The sequence below is a fragment of the Lynx canadensis genome, chromosome A2, assembly GCF_007474595.2.
Source record: "Lynx canadensis isolate LIC74 chromosome A2, mLynCan4.pri.v2, whole genome shotgun sequence".
Classification (NCBI taxonomy): Eukaryota; Metazoa; Chordata; class Mammalia; order Carnivora; family Felidae; genus Lynx; species Lynx canadensis.
In genome coordinates this window covers 46,426,140-46,453,144 of record NC_044304.2, presented here as the reverse complement: position 1 = coordinate 46,453,144, position 27,005 = coordinate 46,426,140, and the positions used below count along the sequence as shown (strand labels likewise).

The following is a 27,005-nucleotide window of genomic DNA, read 5'->3' as shown; positions in this document are numbered from 1 at the left end:
AATTATTTTCCAGGGCGCTCAATTTGCCAAGTAATTAAACTCCTTCATTTATATACTTTAATTCCCCAAATTAATACATTCTAGTACCATTTACCAAATGTTTATTGCAACCTAAATATACGGCAGGAAATGCTGAAAATATTCACCAAACAAAAAATATTTCAGAGATCCCCAAATCCCAAACAAAATGACTACTCATTGGTCCCCAGGATAATTCTGGGTAGGTAAAACTAATTTGATACTTAAGTATAGAAACCATCAGATGACAATTACATTTCTTGACCTTTAGGTATTTTTCCAAGATGTAAAGCCATGGTAATAATATATTCCTAATCCCATTTCAAGTCTGTAGCTGGAAAGTCTCAATGTGTATTTTGGAATTCACAATGCACTCTGGCAGAAATTTTTAGGACCCCCTCACACTCAATACCTTCCAACATGGGGACCAAGAAAATAGTGTTGTTTTTTTTTCTCCTTTTACTACTTTCAAACTATATGAATGCAGTTATTTCTTTTTGTATTGGTGCTTTATGTGCAGATAGGAAAGCTCTTTATGAATATCAACACTGAGTTTAGGAATAGGTTAATAACCAGCATCAACCACAAATTCGGTTGAGATTCTAAACAGTGAATGACGGAAATCTTATCACAGTTTAGAAAATCTTTATCTAGACTCAGATGGGATCTCCAAGGACAAATGGCAAACAAACTCATGGGAAATGCTAACACAGACACAAAGGACTCAACTCACGCCCAGAAGGCACACTACACAAAAGTCAGATACTAGACACTGCAAAGACTAAGGAACAGACCACAGTGTTCACTGGAAGGATGTCATGGAAACATCACCATGGGACATTTAAAAAAAAAAAAATGAAATTAGGACCTCAGCATTATCCAATTCATCAATGGAAATTAGCTGGAAAAGAAAAAAAGGGGGAGAAAAAGAAGGAAACGTTAGGAAACAAGAGCAAGCGAAGCATTAGAAACTTCGTCAGCGTGTTCTTAGCGCTGAGTCCCCCACGGTGGAGCACTGTTACATGGTGACCCTCCAAAGGGGTGCAGGCACCAGGGGCACTAACTACAACAGCTCACAGTGACATCTGCTCTCAACCCCACTGCTCAGGAACAGACAGGCAGGATGCTGCCCCACTGTGTTCACATGCCAGGGAGCAAACCTGGCAGGTCACTTAACTAAGAGCTCAGAGGCACACCTTCCCTCTCCCCTGCACAGGTGAAAACTTGCACTGAGCTGGGAGCAAGGGCAAACTGCCCAATCAAGAACCACAATCTTTCAGAAGAGGATGGGAAAGAGGAGAGCCAAAGACTACAGGTGACCAACTCAGCTAAGGAGAAAATTCATTCTTTCCATTCATTTTACCATTCAGGGGGGATCTGGGGCCTAAACTGCATTTGGGCTAAATCAGAACCAGGTTCAATTTCAGCAAATATGAAATGACGTAGGGGCAGGCCAGCCAACATATCCTAAGACTAGAAGCTCCATATCCTGGTAACTGTTGATTATTAAAAAAAGAAATGTTGGGGCGCCTGGGTGGCGCAGTCGGCTAAGTGTCCGACTTCAGCCAGGTCACGATCTCGCGGTCCGTGAGTTCGAGCCCCGCGTCAGGCTCTGGGCTGATGGCTCGGAGCCTGGAGCCTGTTTCCGATTCTGTGTCTCCCTCTCTCTCTGCCCCTCCCCCGTTCATGCTCTGTCTCTCTCTGGCCCAAAAATAAATAAACGTTGAAAAAAAAAAAAAGAAAAAAAAAAAAGAAATGTTTTCCCCCAAAGATGATTAGAGCCAACGCAAGTGATATTAGTTAGTAAGTAAGTGACTTATTAGCATCAGGTTCAAGAAAAAGAAAACAACTAGAGCATTAATCACAATTGTGCTTAAGGGGGGAGATAACCCTCGAGTTATTTATATTATGGTTCACTAATAATACATTTGCAAATTTAAGTTCCTATTAGAAATCCTGAAATACTTTATTCACCTAGACAAAAGAAGCATTAGTAAATTAACAGGTTCTGCCAATTAATAGGAAATGAAAACCCTGACATTACTTGAGGTCAAAAACTCTCTGGTAGTAAAAGAGCTACTACTATCAGAAGACAAAAATTTTTTTAAATGTTTATTTATTGATTTTGAGAGAGTGAGGACAGTGAGGAGAGAGGGAGAGACGGAGGGAGGGAAGAGAGAATCCCAAGCAGGTTCCGTGTTGTCAGCACAGAGACCAACTTGGGGCTCAATCTCACAAACTGAGATCATGACCTGAGCCAAAATCAAGAGTCGGACATTTAACCCTTTGAGCCACACAGGTACCTCAAGAAAACAGATTTTAAATAAATTCTGATACCCTTTCAAATTAATTCTTGGCCTCTGAATTTCTTTTCAAGCTCTTTGAACCTACAGTAGACTACAGAGGAGCCAGTATGTAACATACAACATATGTTCTAGGGGCATATGGGTCTAGGGGGCTTTTAGATGTTCTTTGAGTTAAAGAGAGATTCAGATTAAATTTTAGAGATGTTTAGCCATAGGGAGTTTTTTGTTGTTTTTTTAAATAAAGACATTGTTTAATTTGTGGATTAAAAGCAGAATTCAGTAGGCATTGCATACAAAGAGTGGTGGTAAAGTCCTGATATGATTTTAAAGTTCATTAATTTTGAATACACAGGATAGCAAGTCATTGTAGGCACCATACAAAAACAGACTCCAACATTATTTTGGTTATCGTTTTTCATATGTATTTTATATTTACCACTCTATGAGACAAATACTCATTGCTGGTCCTTAGCATTTTAGAGACATAATAAAGATGATTTTTTTTTTTTTATTCCTAAATGATCATGATTAAATCTTTTGACAATCTTCTAGCAGTCCTGAGCTTAGCATCATACGTGACAATTCTTGGACAGGCACTTCTCAGTGAGCTGACCAAGACAAGAGGACTGACCACTGACTACTCACCGATTGGATGCTTTCTTTTGGGACCTAAGCGAAACCACAGGTTTTGGATGACTCTGAGACAATCATAATTTGTAAAGCAAGATGGCATCAAGTGGAGACTGTTTTCAACAGGTGAGAAGTCACAACTGAGCTGAAGATTAGATATTTAAGTCCTGCTACGTGCAGCACAGTCAGGGTCACTGCCTCAGGTCACTTACATAATGATGTAACATAATTGAACTTAAACTTGTGGGAGAACTTCAAATGGTGTCAATCACAAATGATACAGTGGAGAAGAGTGAGGACTCTGAAGTCATGGTGTTTGCCTCAGTTTGAATTCCTGGTTCCCCCATTATTAGCTGTGTGACCCTAGGCAAGTTTCTGAAACTTTCTGAGCCTAAGTTTTCTCCCCCAAGAATAGTTAATAACAATAATGATATTCCTGAGGCTGATCTGACAAATGGTAAGAGATGCTTAGTATAGTGGCTGGCCCATAAGAAGCCAAAGAATGTTATTTTTATTTAAGACATACTTTACGACACTAATGGGTACATATGGCATTAAAAAAATTTAAGTTGGTGTTACAGCGATTCTGTTATGTTTTAGCGTATCCAGTAATATATGGGTGGCAGTACTCAATGGCTTTCTTTTCAGACAAGTAGATCCATATAAGCACACCAATGTTTCAATGTTTTTTAACAGAATAATCATGACCTCATCTTTCATTTTTATCTGTGACCTTGATAATCCTAAATGTTGAATGAAAATGTAGAGATGAGGGCACCTTGGTGGCTTAGTCAGTTAAGCGTCCGACTTCGGCTCTGGTCATGATCTCATGGTTCATGGGTTCAAGCCCCACGTGGGACTCTGTGCTGATGGCTCAGAGCCTGAAGCCTGTTTCAGATTCTGTTGCCTCCCTCTTTCTCTGCCCCTCCCCTACTCGTGCTCAGTAGTATCGTTGAGTATCGTGTCTCAACAATAAAAATTTAAAAAATGTTTTTGAAAAATAAAAAAAAGAAAATGTGGAGATGAATAAAGGCATCTATTTCTCATGATCTTTAAGGATTATGGCTTAGAAGAAAACTTGGCACACAAACATGGTGGAAACCATGTTGGGGGTGGGAGGAAAGGACAGGGATTCAAGACCCTGGCTTTCAGTCTTGATCCTGTCACACATTAGCCATGTGACCTTGGGAGGTCACTTCAGCTCTCTGCTATGGCCTCCTTGTGTGTGGACAGAGGGCTGGACAAAGCAATGCCAGATCAGACTATGGCCATGAAGACTCAGGACAAGGCAGAGAGGCAGAACAATTCTGCACATCCCAGAAGGGTAGTAGTCATGGGACAAATTCCACTTAAGAGACAACTAATAGGAAAACTGGGCCAGGAAGACGGAAATGACTTCACACTTGCCCTTGTGCCCTGAGCATCCAGTCCAAAGAACACCTCATTTATTTTATCAACTAAAGCCAACTGGTTTGCCTGAGAAAGGTTAGTTCTTTGGCTCTGGGTTCCTTCCACCCTTGAAAGAGCTGGCCTGCCCCTACGTCATGCATCTTTACTCAAATAGGGACAGCCAGCAAAACATCAAAACCATTTTCAACAGCCTTAATAAAATAGGACAAATTTAATACTCACTATTGGATCGGAAGAAACAGAAATAGTTTAACGTCCTCCCCCCCACTCTTTTTAGTTCCATTAACATGAAGGGTTAAGAAGCATTTTCACACAAAGCATAGGGCCAGAAGCATTCTAAGTATGTGCTATAGGCATTGAAACTGTTGACTACCATGGGTTTCTGGAATGTCTTCCTTGGTTGCATGGCATTTCCCACATTTGCCTGCAGTATTTTCACTTTCATAAAGGGGGATGACAGCCCCCAACCAGACTGGAAAGACATGCCATCTTTCCTTTAAGCCTCTCTGCCTGGGTGTGGCTAATTTCTTCACCAGCTGAAAAAAGAATGTGAGCCAGGGTCTAAGAAGCTCTTCTCAACTATTTACTTTTTCCTAACAACCTCCACCTACTGCCCTCTTAAATCCCCAGGCTTTAACATTTTCCAAGAGCTTTATAACAGACAATTTTACAACATCTCAGATCCAGTATCTCCCGTGGTCTGTAATGATGTTCTCCCAGTTAGCACCAACAGGCAGGGAAAGCCAGTGGGGAAGCATACCTTCCACACAGCCCAAAGACCCTGACGTACTTGGCTGCCAAGCAACAGATTCGACTCCTAGATTTTCTACTTTCTATGGTATAAAAAAGAAAACTTCAGAGAAACGGAAATATAATCACAACTTGTAACATTTGTGGGAGTAGAGACACCAAGTTTACTATAAAAATCTCAGTCACAGAGATGAACAGATACTCTAAAAGAGAGAAAACTGGTCTCAACCTTTGAAAATCAAGTTTTATGCCCCCAAAGCTACGAATATATTCATAACTGTTTATGGCCCTTTTGGTGGATTCTATCTTATTATGAAGAGTGAATTTCTGTAACTGGAATTATATTTTTAAAAATTTCTTAAAGCTCACTCAAAGAAAAATAAAGATCTTGTGAAAAAAAATGCCATTTGTCTGGTATTCTCTGCTGTTAGTTCCTTCCTATTCTTCTTTTTCTTTTTTTAGTGCAAGACCTACGTAGGTGCCTATACAGGTGTATGTATGAACGGGACATCTCATCATTTCTCATCTGTACAATGTTTCTTCATGTCTATCATTTGTATTTATAAACTCTTTTCTAGCAGGTTTCCACCATCAAATTCCTGAGTTATAGATACTTATTTCCTAATTAGTCAACATTCATTCACCTTTTAATTTATGTATTTTTAAAACTTAGAGTGACATTTAAAAGCCAAGTAATCTGGGTACAGTGAAGAAATATATACTGCTAAAGGGCTTGTGTACTTTGCTGTTTTATGTTTCTTATCCAAAGATTTTCATATGTGAAATAGCTCTAATATTTACGTTCGGTATTGCTTAGGTTAGAAATCAGGATCCCTGCAGGCCTCTATACTTGGAATAATACAGTTGTAACTATCCACTTTTAAAAAGAAGGCTGTGATTTAATTATTAAGGCTTCTTCACAGAGATGAATCAATGAGTTACTGGGTTTTTTGACAAATCAATGACATCAGTCGATTTACCAATTCAGAAAAAGCTGCTTAAGTGGCTTGGAGATAATTAGTGACCTATTACCTTCAAATGAAAACTGGTGAGATTTTAAACTGAGGCCCAGATTTTTTTTAGTGGGGGGTCAAAGGGTGGGGGACAATGAGATTGTTGTTTTTTCCCCATGTATTGGACCAAAATTGAAACTGTGAGGGTCTCTAAACATCCTTACTCACTGCTGATGCCAAGAAGTATCCTGTCGCAGGGATTGCCCATTTCCCAATCTCAGCTAGAAATGGTGTGTTTGCCTGCCTTAATTCCAGTTAGAACTGGAGGGAGTTTCTTAGTACACTGCAGGGATTGTGCAACATCTCCCCAGAAAGAAGTAAACCCACAGGTATGCTTAGCTGGATCCAAAACTCAGGAATGCACGCTGGGATACACAAGAGGTGTCTGCATTCCCGTTGGGAATTTAGATGAAAAGTCTTATTACTATTTCCCTGACATTAGATTCATTATGTAGCAAGCAGTCTATACAACAGCTAAGTATATGTGCCTTTTAAAAGAGAAGGAATATGATGTAGCTACTCTTCGTGACAAGATAATTAGCTTTAAAAAAGAAAGAAGTTAACCCCTTAGTCAATATGCCTGAACTATGGTATATTTCTAACCCACAACCCCAAGTCAACTTCATAGAAATACCCTGTTTTAACAAGAAAATAACATTCAGTACCTTTTCTCCATAGCCTCTATCTTTGGTCATCATTTCTCTGAGAGTCTGCAGGACCTTAATGCAGAGTTTCTCTTCATTCTCCTCTAGTAGCTGTTTAGTATGCTTTATTAACCTGAATGTGGTAGGAGGAAAACCATGCATTAGGTCCCTGAAAACACATTTAAATAAGTAAGTAAGTAAGTAAGTAAGTAAGTAAATAAATAAATAAACAAACTTCACAAGAAACTTATTGTAACTAGGCAGTAAATGAACAAATATTTATCAAGGACTCCCAGGTTAAACATGCTTGGCCATTCACTGTTTTGAGAACAGCCAGTTAGTGTCTCAATAGCGTCTCAATGGCGACACCTGCTGGTTAGTAACCGCAAAAGGGCTCAGAGGGCAGGGGTCTACCACAAGTGATAGAAAGATTATAGGAAGAGAAGAAACAGGACAGAAGTCCACTCAAACTTGTTAATTTATACAGTGCAGCTCTTTATCCACTGAGGAGTGCCCATAGCACTGTTAAAATATAAAGTATAAAAAAGCCTCATAAGGATGATTGTGAAGGCGAAAAAACACCGTTCCTTTACCCACAGTCTTGTCCCTTGAGCATCCCAGAAAAGTACGAAACTCAGAGGCAGAGCTGACTCTCAAGTTAAACAACCAACTAAACTTAGTGGTAAAAATCAGATGAAGATTTTTGGTCATGGAACCTGTTGTTTAGGTAATGCACCAATGCAAAACCTAAGCAACTACAAAGGTGTTAGGTAAAGACTGTGGGGTCCTGGGAGATCTGAGCTTTTTGAGGGCAGCAGGCTCACGACGTTTCTGCATCTGTACTGCAGCCCATGGTGGGCGCTCTGTCAGTTCTTGTGGAGTGGAAGACAAATGATGGGGTATGCAGGGAAAAGGAGAAACTCACCAAAACAAGTGTCGGGAAGAACAACCAAACCTACAAACTTACTTTGGAAAGGTCAGCACAGGACTCTAACACATGACCTTATATTGATCAAAGTGAAAAGGCGAGCGTCTGCTTCTTCATGAGCAAGTGCTTCATCTGGTCAGCAGTGCTCTGCCCCAGACCAACCCAGAGCACGAGGCTGCTTACTTGCAAATGAAGCCACCGCTTTCGCACTTTCTTCTGGCATCTGTGTTCTCTGGGAAAAGTAGCTCAGGTCGGTGGAGCACATCCACGAGCACAGATAACTCTGCCTGGACCAGGGGCCTCAGACGGTCCTCCAGGGCTGAGACAATGTCCTGGAACAGATGGACAGCTTTGGTGAGCAGCTTTGGTGAGCAGCTCAGGCCAGGCTGACTACAGGAGAGTGAGAACATTCATATCTGACCTCAAAAATGACCACAAGCCAGGCTAGGTTAGAGTACCTTTAGTAACGTCTGGTATTTATCTCAAATTATTAAACGCTGCCCCAGAGGTATCCGAAGCATTAACCCCTGATGCAGAAAACAAGGGAAGAATAGCCCCACCAGCCCTTCTTTTTAGATGATCTTTAAGCTACTCAAGGGATCATTCCACATATTTTAAAATATAATGCACAAAAGTACATTCAACCACATGGAAAAATGTCTACAATGAGTGTAAAAAAATGGTTAAACAATAGGATGGACTATATGATCTGATTTTGTATAGAAAATATCAACATCAAAGGATATATACCAAATATCATCAAAACATCACTCCTAGTTTTCTCTGGGTGGTGGGATTGCAGGTGATTCTGATTTTCTCCCACATATGAGTACTTGTAAGTATTGTCAAATTATTTCCAATGAGCATGAATTATTCATATAATAAAAAGTCATACAAAAATGAGAACACAAATGAATGAACATGCTGTATCAACATGCTAAATACATGTACCCTGATAGCATGATGGTCTTCAAATGCAAAACACATAGCTGTAGGAGAGGAAAACAGAGAGAAGTTGAAAGAGCAGCAAAACCAACACAACAAACACCATATAAAGGCAAATGGCAGAAAACAGATGAGAAGTTATCTTCAAAAGATGCTAAAGTCATCTGGATGGCTCGGTAACTCAGAACTTAACTAGAAGCTGGCTAAGGCAGGTGCTTAACACATCATGTTGGACAGTATTAGGAGGGCCTAGTTAACCAAAGAGATTTGCATGGGACAGGGCACTTAAAATGCATTCAACTCAAGTGGAGATGTAAATTTCATAGGCAATGGTCATAAAGAATTGATTTATCTTTTACCCAAAAACTAAAACAGGTTTATATTATTTATTTTATATTTAACAAAATTTGCAATCACTCAATAATATTTAGGATGCAGACAGAATGCATGAATCAAATTACTTCTTGGGGGAGGCAATTTCCCCAGAAAAAATTAAGAGTATACTCCAACACTCCTTAATTCATATGGACATTCACAGCATAGACAAAAAGAGGGTCGTTTTTGCAAAACTCTCCTAGCTTCCCCAACAGTTTGAAAGCTTCCCAAAGTTCTCTTCTTCAGTAGTCACTGGTCCTAACTCTGGCAAATCTTTGTCTATAGCATTTTCAGGGGATTCAAGTAGCTTCTCAACATTACATTCATAAAATCCTGCATCTTTTGCAAGGTTTGAACTTTACATTGCAATTGATTTGCATTGTATTGTCAAATGTTTAACAGTGAGCAATCGAGAAGAGACCAACAGACAAGGATGGCAAAGCAATGGGCAGGGAAAGATGCTGGTGTTAAGTGAGGGGGATGTCTCAATGGGGATTAATTATATAAGCAGACCACAGGTGAATGTTCTTACATTATAACTTTGGCTGTCCTAGGCAATCTTGTTAACTACCAGGGATTCATTAGATAAATCATTAGATAATGAGGACCCTTTCAGCCACTAGCCAAGCATTACATGGGCATACAGATTTTATTTTACTTCTCAAGAATATGTATAATAAATTCAAGAAGGGCACAAAAAAACTGGCTTGGCCGTAGATAATTTATTTAGTTTGAACAGACAAAAAAGTACTATGCACTCAAACAATTCTGAATCTATAATACCCTTCCCCTTTAAAAACATAGTGGAGTCAGGAAACACTCTATTTGGAACCAAATTATCTTTAAAAACTGGGTCTGTCACGGTGCGGCTAAAATTCTTTCCTTGACCTAAGAAATGCTTCCTTTTCCCCCAGCTTCATGGGCTCCAGCCATACTAACCTTCCTTTGGTCTCTGAGTGCACCACACTTTTGTCCCGTATAATGTTCTTTTCACATGCTGTTTCCCTCCCTTCTATTTCTTTCTTCAAGCAAGTCACACACATTCCTCTGATCTCGGTTCAAATGTCCCTCCTCCAGCAATGCCTTCCTGGATCACCATCCCAGCTGTGGACACGATTAGGTTCCTTATCATCCTTCTGTAGCACTACTCACTTCTCTGCAACATGGTCTCTCCTGCCATTTTACTTTCACCTGTATGATTAGCTGAGTCACGTACCTCCCTTCCAAAACTTGAGAATCTATAAAGGCAAAGATCATTTGTGGTTTTGCTCACCATTGTATCCCAGTGCCTAGCATGAATGGGGCTGATGAATGAATCTTTAGGCAGGTTACATAAACCTCACAGAGATTCATGTTTTATCTAATCGTCATTATTACAGTCATCACAGAAGTGACAGTAACAGTAATAATCATAATAGCACTGCCATTGATCAAGTGTTCACTACGTGCCAGGCTCTGTTCTATGTGGTTTATGTGTACGCAATTTTCCAAAGATGGCCACTGCAATATATCTTATCTTACATGTTCTTCTTACACCGTGTCACTGACATTCTTCCCATCAAATGCTGGTCTATATCCCCTTCCCTTGAACCTCAAATAGACACTTGTGACTGCCTTGACCAACAGAAATTGACAGACGTGATGCTATGTGATTCCTGAAACCATGTCATAAAGGCAATACAGCCTTCATTTGTCTCTCTCTAGAGATGCTGATCTTGGAATCCAGCCGCCATGTTGTGAGAAAGGTCAGACCACATGGGGAGACTACAGGTGAGTATTTCAGTTGACAACTCCAGCTGGGGTTCCAACATCTACTGCCAAACATGTGCAAGAGTTCAAGATGAGTCCAACCACAGCTGCCATCTGACCATTACTGCATTCAAAACCCTGAGCAACAGACACCTTATTGAGCCCAGTCAACCTCTAAACAGACTAAGAGAATGAAAAAATTGGTGTTACTCATTAGGCAGGCACAGATAACCGGAACATGTAATCAATGCTCGCGATCTTCACATTAACCCTGAGGTAGATGTTATTATTATGCTATTTTACAAATGAGGAAACTGAGGCATAGAGAAGTGAGGTAACCTTCCCAAAGATACACTATTTATAAGCAGTGGAGTCAGGATTTGACCCGAGGCACTGGCCTGAGTTCATGCTTTTAACCACTCCAGCAGGCTCATTTGAAACGGCTGAGACTCTCCAACTATAGCCCATGCACTACCTGTGAGAGAATCACTTGAGGTGCTTGTGTAAAGATGTTAATGTTATGATGGAAGTTTAAGTGTTTCACATGCACCTAATATTCACTACTCTCCACTTGACAAAGGGATTGATCTCTTCATATGTCCAAGAAAAAAGTAAAATACAGATACAATTTAGTAATGGTTTTATTTTCTTTTGACTCATTCTGAGAGAAAACTCTTCTCTTGGACATTATAATACTTGTTTACCTGCTGATTCCAGAGGCTAAATATCCCAGAGTGATTAAAAAAAAAAAAAAAATGGAGCACTTATGCCCTTATTCTAAGCATCCTTTTGTAATACTTCATTATTCCTTCCTAAAAAGAGCAGTCCCCATTCTTCACGAAGAAATCTGTCAATACAGGGCCACCTGGGTGGCTCAGTTGGTTAAGCGTCTGACTCTTGGATTCAAGTCAGGTCATGATCTCTTGGTTCCGTGGGTTCAAACCCACATCAGGCTCTGCGCTAACAGTGCAGAGCCTGCTTGGGATTCTTTCTCTCCTCTGTCTCTGCCCCTATCCCACTTGTGTTCTCTCAAATAAACTTAAAAAAAAAAAAAAGCAAAGAAAGAAATCTGTCGAAAACCTTTAAAGACCATGACTTTGCCAGAAGCCTTTCTCTTCCCAAGCAGCTTTGCATTCTTGGTCCTACACACATTACTGTGCTTGACTAGCCATTCACATGCTGACATCTCTTTCTGGCCCATCTTGGATTTCCTCTGGCTCATGGAAGCGCTGCTTTGTGGGAACCACCTCAGGCCAGGTTCAGGTTCACTCCTGTCTGGGCCTGACATTACCTGCAATCTCTCAATGATATTCCGGTAGTCTCTGGAAGCCGCCAGAACAGAGTCTCTGCGAGCCGCATTGCGGGCGGTCAGTCGCCAGTTCATGGCAGTTTTCTGCACAATGTTGTGAGACTTCAGGAAGAGGTTGTTGACTTGGCTGTCCAGGTCCACAGGAATAGCGATGGCCCGGCTCTTGGCTACACAGAAGAAACAGGACTCATGAGCCTCCAACTTGCATGGGAGATGCCTTAAAGACAGACTTAATTCCCCCCATCAACCCTTAGGCAGATTCATCCATGCCTGTAATAGGTCACTTGCATGCTTGTGTCAACACTGAGGAACTCAAATGAACTTTGACATCGTTAGGTCAGGGCTTTTCAATATGAATTCGGTGGGGGGGGGGGGGGGGGTAGCTCTGAAGTATGTTGAAATGTTTTAGGTCAAAGTTTAGGCAGGCAGGTCAAAGTTAGACCTCAATGGGTTTCCTCAATGAATGGCATCTTAAGGTCTCTCATGTTGTTCATATATTTGAAGAATTATCACAACAGGGAATTATTTTTCCAAGAAATTATTCTTCCAAAAATTCTCTCTCAGTGGTGTTCTATACAACAATCTACAAAATGCCAATTTAAGCCAAACATAAAACAAAAGATAACATTTTTAATAACATAAGCTATCCTTTCTATTTAGGCTGTTCTCTTTTCCTCTTAAAAAAACCTCCAGTCTAATCATGAGACAGATGACAGTCAAGTCCACAAGGGGGGATACTCTACAGAACACCTGACCAGCACTCTTCAAGATTATTAATGTCATTAAAAAAAAACAAGGAAAGTCTGAGAAACTGTCGCAGACCAGAAGGGACTGGGGAGGCATCACAACTAAATGCAACATGGTAGCCTAGATTGAAACCTGGAACAGATTAAGGACATTAATGGAAAAAGTGGTACCAAATCTGGAGTGTAGTTCATAGCTATGGGCCAACATCAGTTTCATAGTTTGGAAAAATATACCCGGGTGATGTAAGATGTTGACAGTGGGGGAAACTGGGTGAGAGGTACATGGGGAACTGTGTGTGTTATCTTGGCAACTTCCTATAAATCTAAAATTATTCCAAAATAAAAACTTTAGTTAAACTTTTTAAAAAGGAACATAACTAACAATCCTTTTTTTCAATATGGAAAATCCAACAACCTCCAAAAAACAAGACAACTATTTCATGTCTTCAATGCTTCATAAGACCAGAAGCAAAGAAGGTGTTATATTACCTATATCTAATTCTAAAAACAACTCCAGCACCCTGGAAGAAGAAATCTGAGAAGCAAAGGTTTAAGTCCCAGTAAAAACAAAAGAAAACAAAACACAATGTGGGGCAAGAAAACATCGGCCAATCAACAAATTTCAAACAGTTTAATACAGCAAGTAAGAAATATGGGGGGGAAATATGACTAATATCAAAAAGCAGGATGCACAGCATACACTCAGTAGAAACTATGTGCCTTAGATACCCCTTTAGAAGATGAACAATGAAAACAGTGAATTTTGGGTGTGATTTCAGTCAGGAGAAGGCATTCCACAAGGGACAGAAGTCTGAGTTCCTGGGCTGAGTGTGCTGTGCGGCTTTCATGCCCTGCCATTTTGCAGACATCAACTCCCTTTGTCTTTTCGAATCACTGCCAAGACTATTGAAGCATTTCATCTCCCTAATGAGTGCTGAGCTAGCCAACTCCGCAACCTGCCCAAATTTCAACAAAGAGCTTCATGATGCACAATCCTATGTGGGTAGAGAACAGGGTTTCGGGGATACAGTCTCAGAGCCCTGGATCTAAGATATCACATCATGAACCTATAATGTACACTCTTTCAAAAGCTTCATCTCTTATTGTGAGATAGTACCACATAAACAGTAAAAAGACACCATTACCTACCATATGAGAATCAAGGAAATCAGGATGGGATGACTGAAATCAGGCAAGAAACCCTAATCAACACAATTTATATTTGGTGGACAGCTACTTGATAATCCAAGAACCCGACTTGCCTCTGTGCTGCCTGTCTGCAGGAATGTAAAGAGATACCTCTTCTTAAATTTATGCAGGAAGACAGCCCCTTGCTTCCCATTTATGAAGGGGAGTAGGGCCGAGTAACAGAGTCTGATAAAGTCAGGGTGAAGGGAGCAGTCATTTTCAGAGCTACCAGAGAGGCGACAATTGATAGGCAATAGGGAGCAGTGTACCTTTTCTGAGAAAGGGTGTCCCCCTGGGATTGGATGTGCACTTAGCAAGAAAAAAAGTTCCCATGTGGTTGAATACACTTACTGGAGTAAACAAATTAGTTTCTTGAGAGAGACTTCCCAGGGCCTTGAGTAAGTGTGTGTGCACTGGGACCTGCCAAGAGATGCCTAACATTTAACCATGCACCTGTATTTTTCAAAGCCTCTCTCTCTTTGGGACTTACTGGCTCTTCGCTTTGGGAGATGCCAGCTTGGTAGATGAAAGAAGGCAAGGGTTAGCTATCATGAAGACCTCCATTCCTATTCTACCTCTGCCAACTTCCGGTGTGTGGAACTCTAGAAGAGCTGTAACAAGTGCTCAATAAAACTGAGTGGCCTTTACTGCTGTGAGGTAATTCATTGTCATCATGTTACTCCCAACTGCACTGATAGCTTACCTACATCAGAGAGCACCCGAATACAGCTCTCCACAGAGGCTTTTTGGCTCGGCATTAACCAGTTGCAGTGGTAAACCCTGAACACACCTTGTAGCAGTTGCACAAAGACAGGCTGGCGAGTCTGCAAGGAAGAGAGGCCAAGAGACAGGCAATATGACTTTTCTGTAGATCACTGACACACAGATCAGAAACAGACATTGTAATGAACTGTGAATTAATGGTAACGGACTCTTTGCAAGAGTGGGAAGGGGTGACTAGTTATGAGCAGGATTCCAGCAGGTGCCTCATCAAAGGAGGAAAAAAATCTGAAGCATTTTAAGGCCACGTACAAACTTGACACCGTTCAAGTCTGACCATAAGAATCAACAGTGGAATCAATGTCTGAAAACTTGTATTCCTGTCCAGTTACCAACTGGCTATTTGACTTGAGGCAAATGAGCTTACATCTGAGCTATAACTTCATCCAATACATAAAATGAGTGGATTGAGGTAGAATAACCCAAAGTTCTTTCCAGACATTGTATACTCTATGTAGAACCTCTGTTTTTGATTAGCAAAAACAAACTATTAAGTGAATCTCACGAAGAATGCATACTTATTTCTAGCACTGTCTTCCATGATATAAACAGAGTAGAATTCTGATATTATACTTTATAAATATTCATTTACTAGAGATGAGTCCTGGGAAGTTAACTACATGATAGGATTTATTCTATGACAGCATAAATTTTGCTCTTTTTAAAATAAAAGAACTCAAACATTTACTTTATCAGTTTGATGGTGATTTCTGAATGCATTTCAAAGTTATAATTTTGGTCTCTATCCATAGCTACCTGGATCCAGGTAGCTTTGGACTTTAGTTTGTAGGAAGAGGACTTGCACAGCCCCTCCAAAAAACAGCAGGAGCTAATATAGCAAAGAAAAAAAGTAGTGAAACACTGTAGAGAAGTTTCTGAGATGGAAGGAAAAAAAAACAAACAAACATGGTGCTAGGGAGAAAAACATGGTGCTATTACAAGACAACACAACAGGTTAATAAGAATTCAGAACCTCTTCTACGAACAATGTTTGGATAACTTATACTTATTAAGTGTCACATATCAGGTGAAAGCTCATTGGGGGCCTCAACTAACAATCCTATAGCACATGAACTGCCTTAATGCCACAAATAAGAAATGGAGGCCCATAAAAGTTAAAAGAAAGTATCCAAAAGAACTAACAAGTGGTGCCAGAGCAGTCAGTCAACCTCAGGGCTCTCTGATGCTGACAATTTGTGCTCTTTCCACGAAGTTCACCTGCAAAGCAGAATCTTATTGCTTTCTTCAGGAAGTACTTTCTGTTCTACACCTCCCAGCTACCCAGGACAGTAAACTGCGTTACTAAGAGAGGACAAGATCATAAAGAGCCTGAGAAATTGGCTGCAAAACCCTGATATTTAGCTCCTGAGCACAACGTTCCCAATGAGAGAAGCCATTTATGGAAAACACTTCCCACACGCCAAGTGCTGAGTGCTTTCTGCATATCTCATGGAACCCTTACCATGACCATAGGAATTAAGCAGTGGTATTATCACCCACCCCACTGGGAATATGTGTTAGAGTTGGGATGGGAACCCAACACCCAAACTCAAAGAAAGAAGTATCCTTTGACTCAATTCAATTTAATCAGTATTTATTTGGCATTTGCTCTGTTCCCGTCTCACCTCTGGATAAACAAAAGAGGAATACGTTAGCCAGTGTAGCTGCTTTCTAATGACCCACTCCAATGGGCAATCTGGTGCCATCAACTCACTCAAACTCTTGGACTAAAGAACACGGCTGCCCATCACCCTCTTCGTAAAATCCTCCCTTCTCTTATCCTGAAGCCCTGCTTGTTCCTGAATCCCACACTGCCTGCGTGATCAAGTGAAGACCTTCCTCTGGCCTCTTTTAGATGCTATCTTTAATTACACGTGCTCTGACCAGTCTGTTCTAGTAAAATGCTTCATTTTCCTGGCCATGACTTCAACTAACAACTGTTTATATCTGGATTCTACCACTCCACTCTCCTGAGTCTCATGGACTCATTTACTTACTCAGTGAATCAGCACCTACCAGGTCCCCAGCACAAAAAGCTACAAGGGACAGAGCAGTATCAGAAGTAACTATGCACATAAGGCATAGCTATGCCCTTCTTACTGTAGCTTATGGTGTAGCAGAAAAAGTACAGGATCATATTTACTAAGCAGCTACTCTGTGCCAGGCATTATGCTAGATGTTTCGCAAATATTTTCTCTCTTGCTCACGATAGCCTACAGGATTGACATTACAGCCCTGTTTCAAATATAAGAAAACAGGTTCTGTGACCAAGCCAAGTTCACAGAGCTGATAAGGCAAAGAGTGCGAATTTGAAACCAGCTTTATCCTGCTCTGAAGCCTCCAAAATTCTATCCTTCCTCCCTAGATCCCATAGTCCCAGCTGCCTCCTGGACATTCCACTGGCAATAAGTAAATAAATAATAAAATAAATGTGACATGGCCAAACCCAAGCTCACCATTTTCCTTCCTCATATGCTTGGGTTGAAAGAAAAGAAGGAAAAAACTAAACAAACAAGGAAGGCAGCCAGGAAGGAGGTAAAAATCTAGCTGGGAAATGACGCATATACTGTTCAGCATATAAACAAAACAAGATAGGCCATGAGAACTCCAAAAATAGTATTCCTTGGAAAATACATGCTCTAGAAAGCCATAAAAAAACAAACAAACTAAAATCCACTTTGGATTTTGTATTCTAAGTATATATGGACAACCTGAGTCTTGCTGGGACTTACAACATTTATACTGAAGATTCATATCTCTGACCATTCTGGCTTATTAGGTGGTCCAAAAATTGGTTTCAGAGTAAGGCAATAAGAAGAGAGAGGAGTGACCAAAATGGGAAACCAAAACTCACATTCCTGTTTAATAGTTTTCCAATTAATTTGATTGACTTACTTTGACATTTTGGTTTTGCAATACTATTTCACGATCCATAGAAGAATGGGCATTGCTGTGAGGATTGTCACTTTAAATTGCAAAAGCAGCAAGTCCAATCTTAGCAACCATGGCAGCTTTCCTGGCTGGCTCTCAGCATAATAGCACTTGGTAAAGAACACATTCTGGCCTCTGGTAACTCATGCGCTTGGGATCCAACCAGTTTCTGCTCCCCAATTACTCAAGAATATATACAGACATTTGAAAGATAGCATTCAAACTTTGCAATACTTTAGCTTAATTGCTAGCTTTTATAGTTATTTCTAACCAAACAGAAGGTTACCAATAGTTCCCAGCAAATGCACCTCACTAAAAACTCCACAAGTTTCAGAATCAGAGAAAAGTAGGTTGAAATCATGGTTATGCCACTTAATGGCTGTGACCATGACTCAGCATGGTAATTAAACTTTCTGAGCCTCAGTTTATGGAGCTACAAAGCTGGCAACATCATCTACCTCACAGACTATACTGAGCTTATATGAACTCTCTGCATGTTAATGAAATAGAGCAGGATGTGATAAATATACTAATGAGTATGATACTACCATGAATCACCTTTCGCTTGGAGAATTTACCTGCATTAGGATTATCTGTCTATAATCCAATAACCCTGGGCCATCCTTCAACCCCAGGACAGCCTCTACCTCTTTCTATGACAAGGATGGTTACTATTTCTCTTCTGATCACTGGAGACCAAGGCCAACTTTCATCTTGTAGGCTGTACCAACGCACCTGCTGTAAGACTCCCACAGCAGTTGACCCAGACCTAAGTTATAAAAAGAGGAGTGATTTTTTCAAGTCGAAGAATGAAATTCTCTTTCAGATCCATGGATTCAAAACTTTGAAACTGTACAGTGAGAACCAGCATGCAGGGCTGCTGCACTGCACACCCCAGGAGCACCGTGCACAAAGGAGTTCACATGCCCATGTTGCTGTACAATACACCAGCCCTGCTGTCATGGCTAAAAGACTTCTCACTCTTGCCATGCAGCACTTGGGATGAGCTTAAGGCACACACTTCAGGAGTTAAAATGGAGGTTTCCAAACATGTTTTTAAAAAGCCTTAATAACATGCTAGCACCTATTTGAAAGCTGCTTCTCCTAAAATTGGAAGGGAGGAATCAACAAGATTGAAGGGGGGAAGAACAGGCATTGTAAGGAAAAAAGATCAACAATCAATAGAACCATCTGGTGAAGAAAAACATCCTCAGGTGCTTATTTATCCAAGGGCATCCTGAGAAAGCAAAGGATCTTATATCCACGAAGGCTCGTGTACAGCTGCTCACTGCCATATCAGCACCAACAGCAATTGCTGAAGCTCTGTCGGGAAGGCCCTGCACCGCTTGTGTTTCTTACCTGCAGGGTAGTACTCTGGTCTGAGAAGGGAGAACTGAAGAAGGTAGTAACGATACTCATGACGATTTCAGTAACGTACTTTTCCAAAATTGAGTCTGCATGCTTCCTGTCACTTGTGTTGTTACAGGCCTGCAAGGCAAGTGGATGCTTTAGACAACACACCAAACCTGTAGATCAGCTGTAGAATTAAGAAATCTGTAACCACTCCTGCTAATCCAACAAACGAAAATAAAGGCTTGAAATAACAACAATAAATCATGCAGCCAGAGAAACTGATCAACTTGTGTATCCCAGTATAGACTCATAAAACAAAATTGATAAGGGACCAGGGTGCGTGAGTGGCTCAGTCAGTTAAGCAGCTGACTTCAGCTTAGGTCACGCATGGTCTCATGGTTTGTGGGTTCGAATCCCTTGTCAGCTCTGTGCTGAAAGCTCAGAGCTTGGAACCTGCTTCAGATTCTGTGTCTCCCTCTCTCTCTTCCCCTCCCCAACTCACGCTCTCTCAAAAAAATAAACATTAAAAAAATTTTTTTAAAGTCGGTATGGGACCTACAGGGCTTTTGCTTCCAAATTCCTAGCCATGTGTGGCAAATCTAATACCTTAAAAGGCAACAAGAGGCATAGTAACTACAGTTGTCTGTATTTTCCCCTAAAAGTGAAGTGTGCTCCTTGTTAAGCCATTCATCTGTTCTACGCAATGTTTCCTAACATATATGATCAAGAGAATCAAATATATCAGGTCCACTGTGTGTAATATTCTCCAACGCTACAACACTCTTCTATTCAATAAAAATGCTACTGTAGCATAACATATAAAGTTGTCAAATTGCTACAATGTACAGTAAAGCTAATATAACATTGTGTGTCAACTATACTTCAATTAAAAAAAAAGTTACTGATATGCAATACTGCTGAAAATAGTGGAGTTTTGAGTCAAAATCATTGATTCCATAGGTCTTGGGGTGAGAGACTTTAGGTTTTACTGGCATTATACTTAATTTTGCTACTTAAAATAAGATTAGGCATTTAGAGGAAAAGATTTAGAAAATACACTTTTAAAAATCAAGTTTTACTACCAAATTCATTAGTGCTGTAATTTGAGATGTAATGTTGCTTACAATAAAAATTTATGAAGGAAAAAAAAATCATGTTTTATTAACTAATTGCCATATTGTCAGCTTAAGACTGAGCAGTTTAGACACATTCAGAGAATGAAATTAGTAACTGATTTTACATTTCTGAATAATGTAATGTAGAGGTCAGCACAGTTACGGGTTGGTGGCTGCTTTTATAAATCAAGTTTTATTGGAACACAGCCATGCCCACCTATTTACCTATTGTCATGGCTGTTTTCAAACTACCAGGGCAGACTTGAGTAGCTGTGTCAGAGACCAGATGGACCACAAACCTGAACATATTAATATCTGGTCCTTTACAGAAAGCTTTGTTCAGCCCTGATTAAAAAACAAACAAACAAAAAAAACCCCACAAAAAAAAGAGCAGGCCTTCCATTCCAATCTCCAAAACCAGATTTATGGGATTAAAAGACTAGGAGGAAATTGAGATTAAAAAAATAGATATGTATACATTTGTCTGTGATACCAACATGTGAGTATTATTAAACACAGACCTTGATTAGAAAGAAAACAAGTTCTTGCAGGGTGTTTTACACTGTAATTTGTACCATCAAGCGAAGAGTATCACAGTGTAAGACTCTCCAAAGCACCTTTCTTATTAACATGAAGATTCCGAAAATCATCTTACAATCATTCTTTCAAGAACTTGGTTACCATCCCCCATCCCCCAAACCCACCACCACAAAACTCATCGTGAATCCATGGTGTGCCTTGTTAGGTAGTGGTCTTGCAGCTTTAGAAACAGTATTAAGCTCAGAGCAAAACCAAATCCAGAATATGAAGCCCATCCAACTGCTAGGTCAGGAAAGCAGATCCAAAGGGAAGTGCTTTGCAGAATCCTTGACACCAGACTGAAGGAGATAAATGCTCAAGTTCAGGAAGGTGTCCTTTAAGGAGAGATATCGTCAAGGAAAAGAAAACTTTCAAATGTGATTTTAGTATGTCTCGGATTATTATTCACAAATCAGTCCATAAAGGATGAAATGAAAAGCAATAACCCACCTTTCTGACATGTGATGAATAAAATCAGTTCTCAGCAAGAGGTAAAAGGCATTAAGAAATGAGGCGTGTGCAAGTGTAGAGCCACATCTGCCTCCCCGTGTCACATGAGCAAGCTGAAATGACGTGAATATTTTCCTCATGCCTGCATAAGGATGTCCAGACGCACGCACATACACAAACATTTCCGCTCTGCCCCTTAGTTCCAGAAAGCCTTACCCTGCAGATGTCTACAAGGAAATTCTCAAACAACTTCCACATGTGATTGCTGGTATAAATCTCCTTCATTTCCACCTCAGTATCCACGTAGCAGTGATTAAGGAAGTTAATGTAGGCAATTTTAACCTGAAGACAGAAATAGATGTTTCTGAAAAACCAATTTCGTATACATAGAAAAAGGGAAATGCAAATTAAAACTATGTCAAAACACCATTTCCATCTGTCAAATAAATGAGTCCAAAAGTCTGATAAAATGCTGTGTGGACAAGGCTGTGAGAAAAATGTGATCTTGTTTTTTTCTCCTTTATTATAGTCATCAGTTATTAATTATCTCATTTTATTAGCATAAGCTGGTTAAACAGACATGCAAGGCAATTATAGTACATCCATATGATAAAATTTTTATGTAACTGTAAAAAAAAAAAAAGAATGTGGAATCTCTTTATGGACAGATATGAAAAAGAACAACAGTGTATACAGAATGTCATCTTTTGTGTTTAGGAAAAAAAAAAAAAAACGGGGGAGGCAATGAAGAATATTTATTTCATTTGTTTATATACAGAACTCTAGAAGGATGTACAAGACCATAATAATTTTCTGTGGGGTGGGAAGGGACAGATTAGGAGATATGTCATAGTTTACTCCTTTAAAGTCTCTGCTATTTGAACTTTTCATAATGTATTAACTTTTCAAAAATTCATCTAAAAACATCTATTTGATATATACTACATATACTATAAAAGTATATTCAGTTTAAGATTAAGTTACCAGCATATATTTTAAACAAAGACAAAATACACACTGTATCTGCTATAAATATATGTGTATTTAGTTTAAGATATAAATTAATAGCATGTATTTTAAACATACGAAGGCAAAATATAAACTGTATGATGCACTGTTTTTGCTGTCATTGTTGTTACTAGCCAACACTTATCAACAACGAAACAGAAAACTTGAAAGGAATCATTTCCAAAACCCAACAGGTATGTATGTATGTATTTATTTATTTTTAACAGGTATTTATTATGGGTGGTAGAATTATAGATTATTTTAATTTTCCTATTGGTTACCTGTAGTTCCTAAATGTTTTATAATTGTCATTCATTCATTTTTGCAATACACATTTTCATTAAAGAATCTACTTGCAGAATAGGTCTTAGGTGCACATGAACCATATCTCAAACCACTCCATCTCATTTTTCAGACATTCATTCCAAGCAAATACTCTTCGCTCAACAGGCTAAATGATTAGTTTTCAAGAGCGGAAGCACAGAAGCAGATTCCCACTCTTCTTGAGGAGACATCAAGGAGGACTAAAATCCCCCCAGTGTTCTTCATACACTAAACTGGCATTTGAGAAAATGTTGTTTCCTCACTACAAAATGAGCTGCAGATCTTATCGTACTGTGAGGCCACATCGGAGCTGGCTGCAAGTCCACATGCCACATGCAGAGACATGAGAAGAGCTTGCTCACCTCGGGGATGCAATCCTCATGGGTCACTACACGGACAATGTCATCCAGTGGGAGCAGAGAGTTGCACTTTATCTCTGTATAGACGTTCTTGCCCTCAGTGCATACGGCCAAGAGCTCAACCAGGTGGATGTGGTACATGAGAGGGCTGTTCTCGTCCATCCGGTCCCGCTCTGACCTCATCATCTGGATTAGGGTCTGGAAAGAGGCTCTGTCATTGTAGAACACGAGGACGTCCTCTCCCGAATTAACCAGCTGCAGAAAGAATGGGGCTTGCTTATAGTATGAGCTTGCAGAGGTGGGGACATTTAAAAAATGAGGGAAAAGGGAAAAAGAGATGTTCTGTCGGCATTTGCTTTCTAAAACCAGTCTCACCTGTTTTACCAAACTCGTCTAAACTTCATTTATATTAATGAACAACTGAAAGTCTTCAGCAGCAGCATTTCGATTGACAGATACAGGTATAGGACAGTGGTCCTAAAGCCATTGGGGGAAGACAAGGTCTGCATACCAACATTCATGTATCAAGTGGAAATGCAGACTGTAAGCTTGCACTTTTAATTCCAAACCTAGTAATTAGGCTATGATTTTTCTACTTAAAAATATTTACAGGGGCGCTTGGGTGACTCGGTTGGTTGAGTGTCCACCTGACTCTTAGTTTTGGCTCAGGACATGATCTCTCGGTTTGTGACATCGATCCCGGTGTCAGGCTCTGTGCTGATGGTACAGATTTTCTCTCTCCCCTTCTGCCACCCACCCCCAAATAAACAAACATTTCAAAAAATGTTTTCATCCTTTTATGCCCGAAAAGCAGTATCCCTCTTACAACTCTCTCATGCAGTGCCTTCTCTCTTCACAAATTATCCAGTTCTCATTAAGATACACCTAACTTTTGGGGCGCCTGGGTGGCTCAGTTGGTTAAGCGTCCGACTTCGGCTCAGGTCACGATCTCACGGTCTGTGAGTTCGAGCCCCGCGTCCGGCTCTGGGCTGATGGCTCAGAGCCTGGAGCCTGCCTCTGATTCTGTGTCTCCCTCTCTCTCTGCCCCTCCCCCCATTCATGCTCTGTCTCTCTCTGTCTCAAAAATAAATAAACGTTAAAAAAAAAAAAAAAGATACACCTAACTTTCAACACTCATCAAAAAATCAAGGCTTTCCTACTTATAACTTGTCCCCAGGACTGAATGTGGCTTCTCATAAATCTACTTAAGAATAAATCAATCTCAGCACTGCATGAAATACAGAAGATCCAAAAAGGGCTGGTACAGAAGCCAAAATAAATATAGTCAATATTATTTACACAATAACATCTAACCTTCATAGGCTCTAAGTAAGTGCCAAGAATTGTGATAAATACTTCACATGGATCAGTGGATCAATTCACATGGATTCATTGTGCCTCAGTTTTGTCCATAAAACTGAGGACAAAGAAGATAATGAGCTCATGGTGCTGTCCTGTAGATTAAATAAATGATTATATGTAAATTGCTTAGAGCCCTGACTAGGGTATGGCAGGCTTCCAAGAAATGTTAGCTATTTTTGTCATCATTATTTCAATGAGTTCACATATCAGTTCCTCAGGTGAATACAGCTACACCTTCTTTCACAAAAATGCATGCTGAGGGTTGGGGAAGTTGACACGTCACATAGCCAGTAAAGCAGTACAGCCTTCATTCATATCCTAGGTAAGTCAGTTCTTTTAATTATGCGACACTACCTTCCACTGGTATCGTATGTTCTTTATTAGATGACATTTTAAATCCAAATGGTAGGTGGATTTACTTAAGTTTTCATTTTTTAAACAGGTAAAAGATGAAATGGAGTGTATCTGAAAGTGGTGGCAGAGGGCTTTTTTGGTCAGACAGCATTCATGGGGCATTGACTTCCCACAGAGAACCAAGCAGGACTTTGTCCCAATCCCACGGTCTAGCTTCTTCTCAAGAATCATCAAGTAACAATTTTTCTAGCTAATGAAGTGAATAATTAAAGACAACTTATTCACAGGAACATAGGCTGTTCTGGCTCACTGGTTTCTATCCACATTTAATCGCTATTCATCGTATTTTTGGTTTGTTACTCCTGGTTTTATTTTCCCCCTCTCAAAAAAATCTGATCCCAAACTCCTCAAAATAAACAGATTCACTGCTATGAAAAACCTGATAAGACTCTTGCCTACGTGTGTATCTGATTTATGCTCACAAACACACTCTCTCACACAAACAAACCACAGTTATGTTTTGTCCCTTCATGTGGGTCCAGGAGAGGGTGCTAGTTCATACAGAGAGTAGTAATTTAAAAATTTGTGTGGAACACCAAAGGTAGGGATATAGAAATAAGCAGTTGTTACCTCAGCCATAACCATGTCTTGGCACTTTTTAATGAATTTCCCTTCCGCCTTGACAATCGTCTGCAAGAACTTGATGTACTGGACGTTCCGACCGTGAGTCTCGATGCAGTGAACAAAGTGCTGGACGACCCTCTCATTGATCTCACTGCAGAGCTGGAAGTTGTTCATGAAGATGTGCTGCATGGTTACCGCCTCCAGGATCTGACAGAAGAGTCAGAGCAGGAGCACAGGGACATCAGAGAACAAAGTGACAAAGAGTCTAACAAAACACACAAAGAAGCCTTTAAACCAGTGAAGAGATGGCTCTCCTTTCTCACTTCTGTACGGCCTTTTTTCATAAGCCTTTTCAATCATGTGTAATAAACATATAGAAAGGGAAACAACTAGTATTCACCTCAATGAACTATGGTGGGAACCCCAGCACTCAGATCAAGAAACAAAATGTCTTACCACCCAATTTAACTCCTATTTTGATTTCTGCAACCACAGATTAGTTTTGCCTGTTTTTGAGCTTCCTGTACTGTCTTCCGCCTGCTTTCTTTTGTTTAATAGTACATTTGCGATGCTGTCAACATGTTGTTGCATGTATCAGTACATAGAATATACCGCTATGTATATTCCATGACATGAATAAACCACAGTGTGCTGATCTCTTCTATTGCTGATGGGCATTAGGGGCGTATCCAGTGTAACGGCAGGTTTTAGTGGCACTACTCTTCGCACAATAGGGCTGCTCTGGGCATTCTCGAACATGTCTTCTGGTAAATTTTAATGTGTGTGCCTGTTGGCTTTATATCCAAGAGTGGAATTGCTGGGTTGCAGAATATAAATGTTTGGCTTTAAAACTACTTCTCAACAGGGGCACCTGGATGGCTCAGTTGGTTAAGTGTCAGACTTTGGCTCAGGTCATGATCTCACCATCAATGAGTTTGAGCCCCACAACGGGTTCTTTGCTGACCGATAGCTCAGAGCCTAGAGCCTGCTTTGGATTCTGTGTCTCCCTCTCTGCCCCTCCCCCACTCACTTTGGTGTCTCTCAAAAGTGAATGAACAGTAAAAAAAATTTTTTTAAAAAGTACTTCTCAACAGCTTTCAAAAGATATTAACAATTTCCATTCTACACCACAGCTTTTCCATACCCTTGCTGATTTACAGTGTTGTTGGTCTCTGAATTTAGTCATACGTTGTTTTGCCTATCTTAGTTAATTTATACTTCTCTGATGATCACCTTGTCCCAGTGACAGGCCATCTGGGTATGTTCTACTACAGATGATTTCATTTTAAAGTTTTTTTTATCCATTTAAAAAATGGGTTGCCTTTTTCCTTATTGACTTTTCTTAAGTTTATTATAAATTCTGGACATGAGTTCTTAATTGAACATATATGCAAGCAAACATCCTCCCCCATTCTCTGGCTTGCCTCTGGATGATCTTAATGAGCTCACCCGGTGAACAGAAGTCTTTATTTTATGTTTTCCTTTATAATTAACTCTATTTTTATACTGTGTAAGAAAACTCTGGGCGCATCTGGCTGGCTCAGTTCAAGGAGTGTATGAACCGATCTCAGGGTTGTGAGTTCGAGCCCCAGGTAAGGTGTAGAGATTACTTAAAACTTAAATTAAAAAAAAAAAACAAAAACAAAAAACTTTGCTCTCCACAAGGTCATCAAAATATTTTCATGTTCTCTTCTAGAAGGCTTATTTTCTGTGGTTTTTACCCTGAGTTATTGAGGGATAAGTTTTATGTCTGGT

General features: G+C 40.0%; 1 protein-coding gene across 6 annotated transcripts in view; it reads right to left on the bottom strand.

Moving 5' to 3' along the window:
- ITPR1 (inositol 1,4,5-trisphosphate receptor type 1) overlaps positions 1 to 27,005 on the bottom strand; it is a 329,086-nt gene that overhangs the window by 120,360 nt on the left and 181,721 nt on the right. For 4 of the 6 annotated variants that reach the window (XM_030307281.1, XM_030307282.1, XM_030307283.1 and 1 more), the window contains 9 exons: positions 25,257 to 25,457; positions 22,914 to 23,165; positions 21,436 to 21,561; positions 19,082 to 19,210; positions 14,715 to 14,835; positions 12,060 to 12,244; positions 7,883 to 8,031; positions 6,793 to 6,904; positions 887 to 919 (listed from right to left, as the gene is read on the bottom strand). In XM_030307281.1, coding sequence (XP_030163141.1) covers positions 887 to 919; positions 6,793 to 6,904; positions 7,883 to 8,031; positions 12,060 to 12,244; positions 14,715 to 14,835; positions 19,082 to 19,210; positions 21,436 to 21,561; positions 22,914 to 23,165; positions 25,257 to 25,457 — 1,308 coding nt within the window. The remainder of the gene's footprint in view (positions 1 to 886; positions 920 to 6,792; positions 6,905 to 7,882; positions 8,032 to 12,059; positions 12,245 to 14,714; positions 14,836 to 19,081; positions 19,211 to 21,435; positions 21,562 to 22,913; positions 23,166 to 25,256; positions 25,458 to 27,005) is intronic. The other 2 variants (XM_030307284.1, XM_030307286.1) reach the window with 1 other exon arrangement.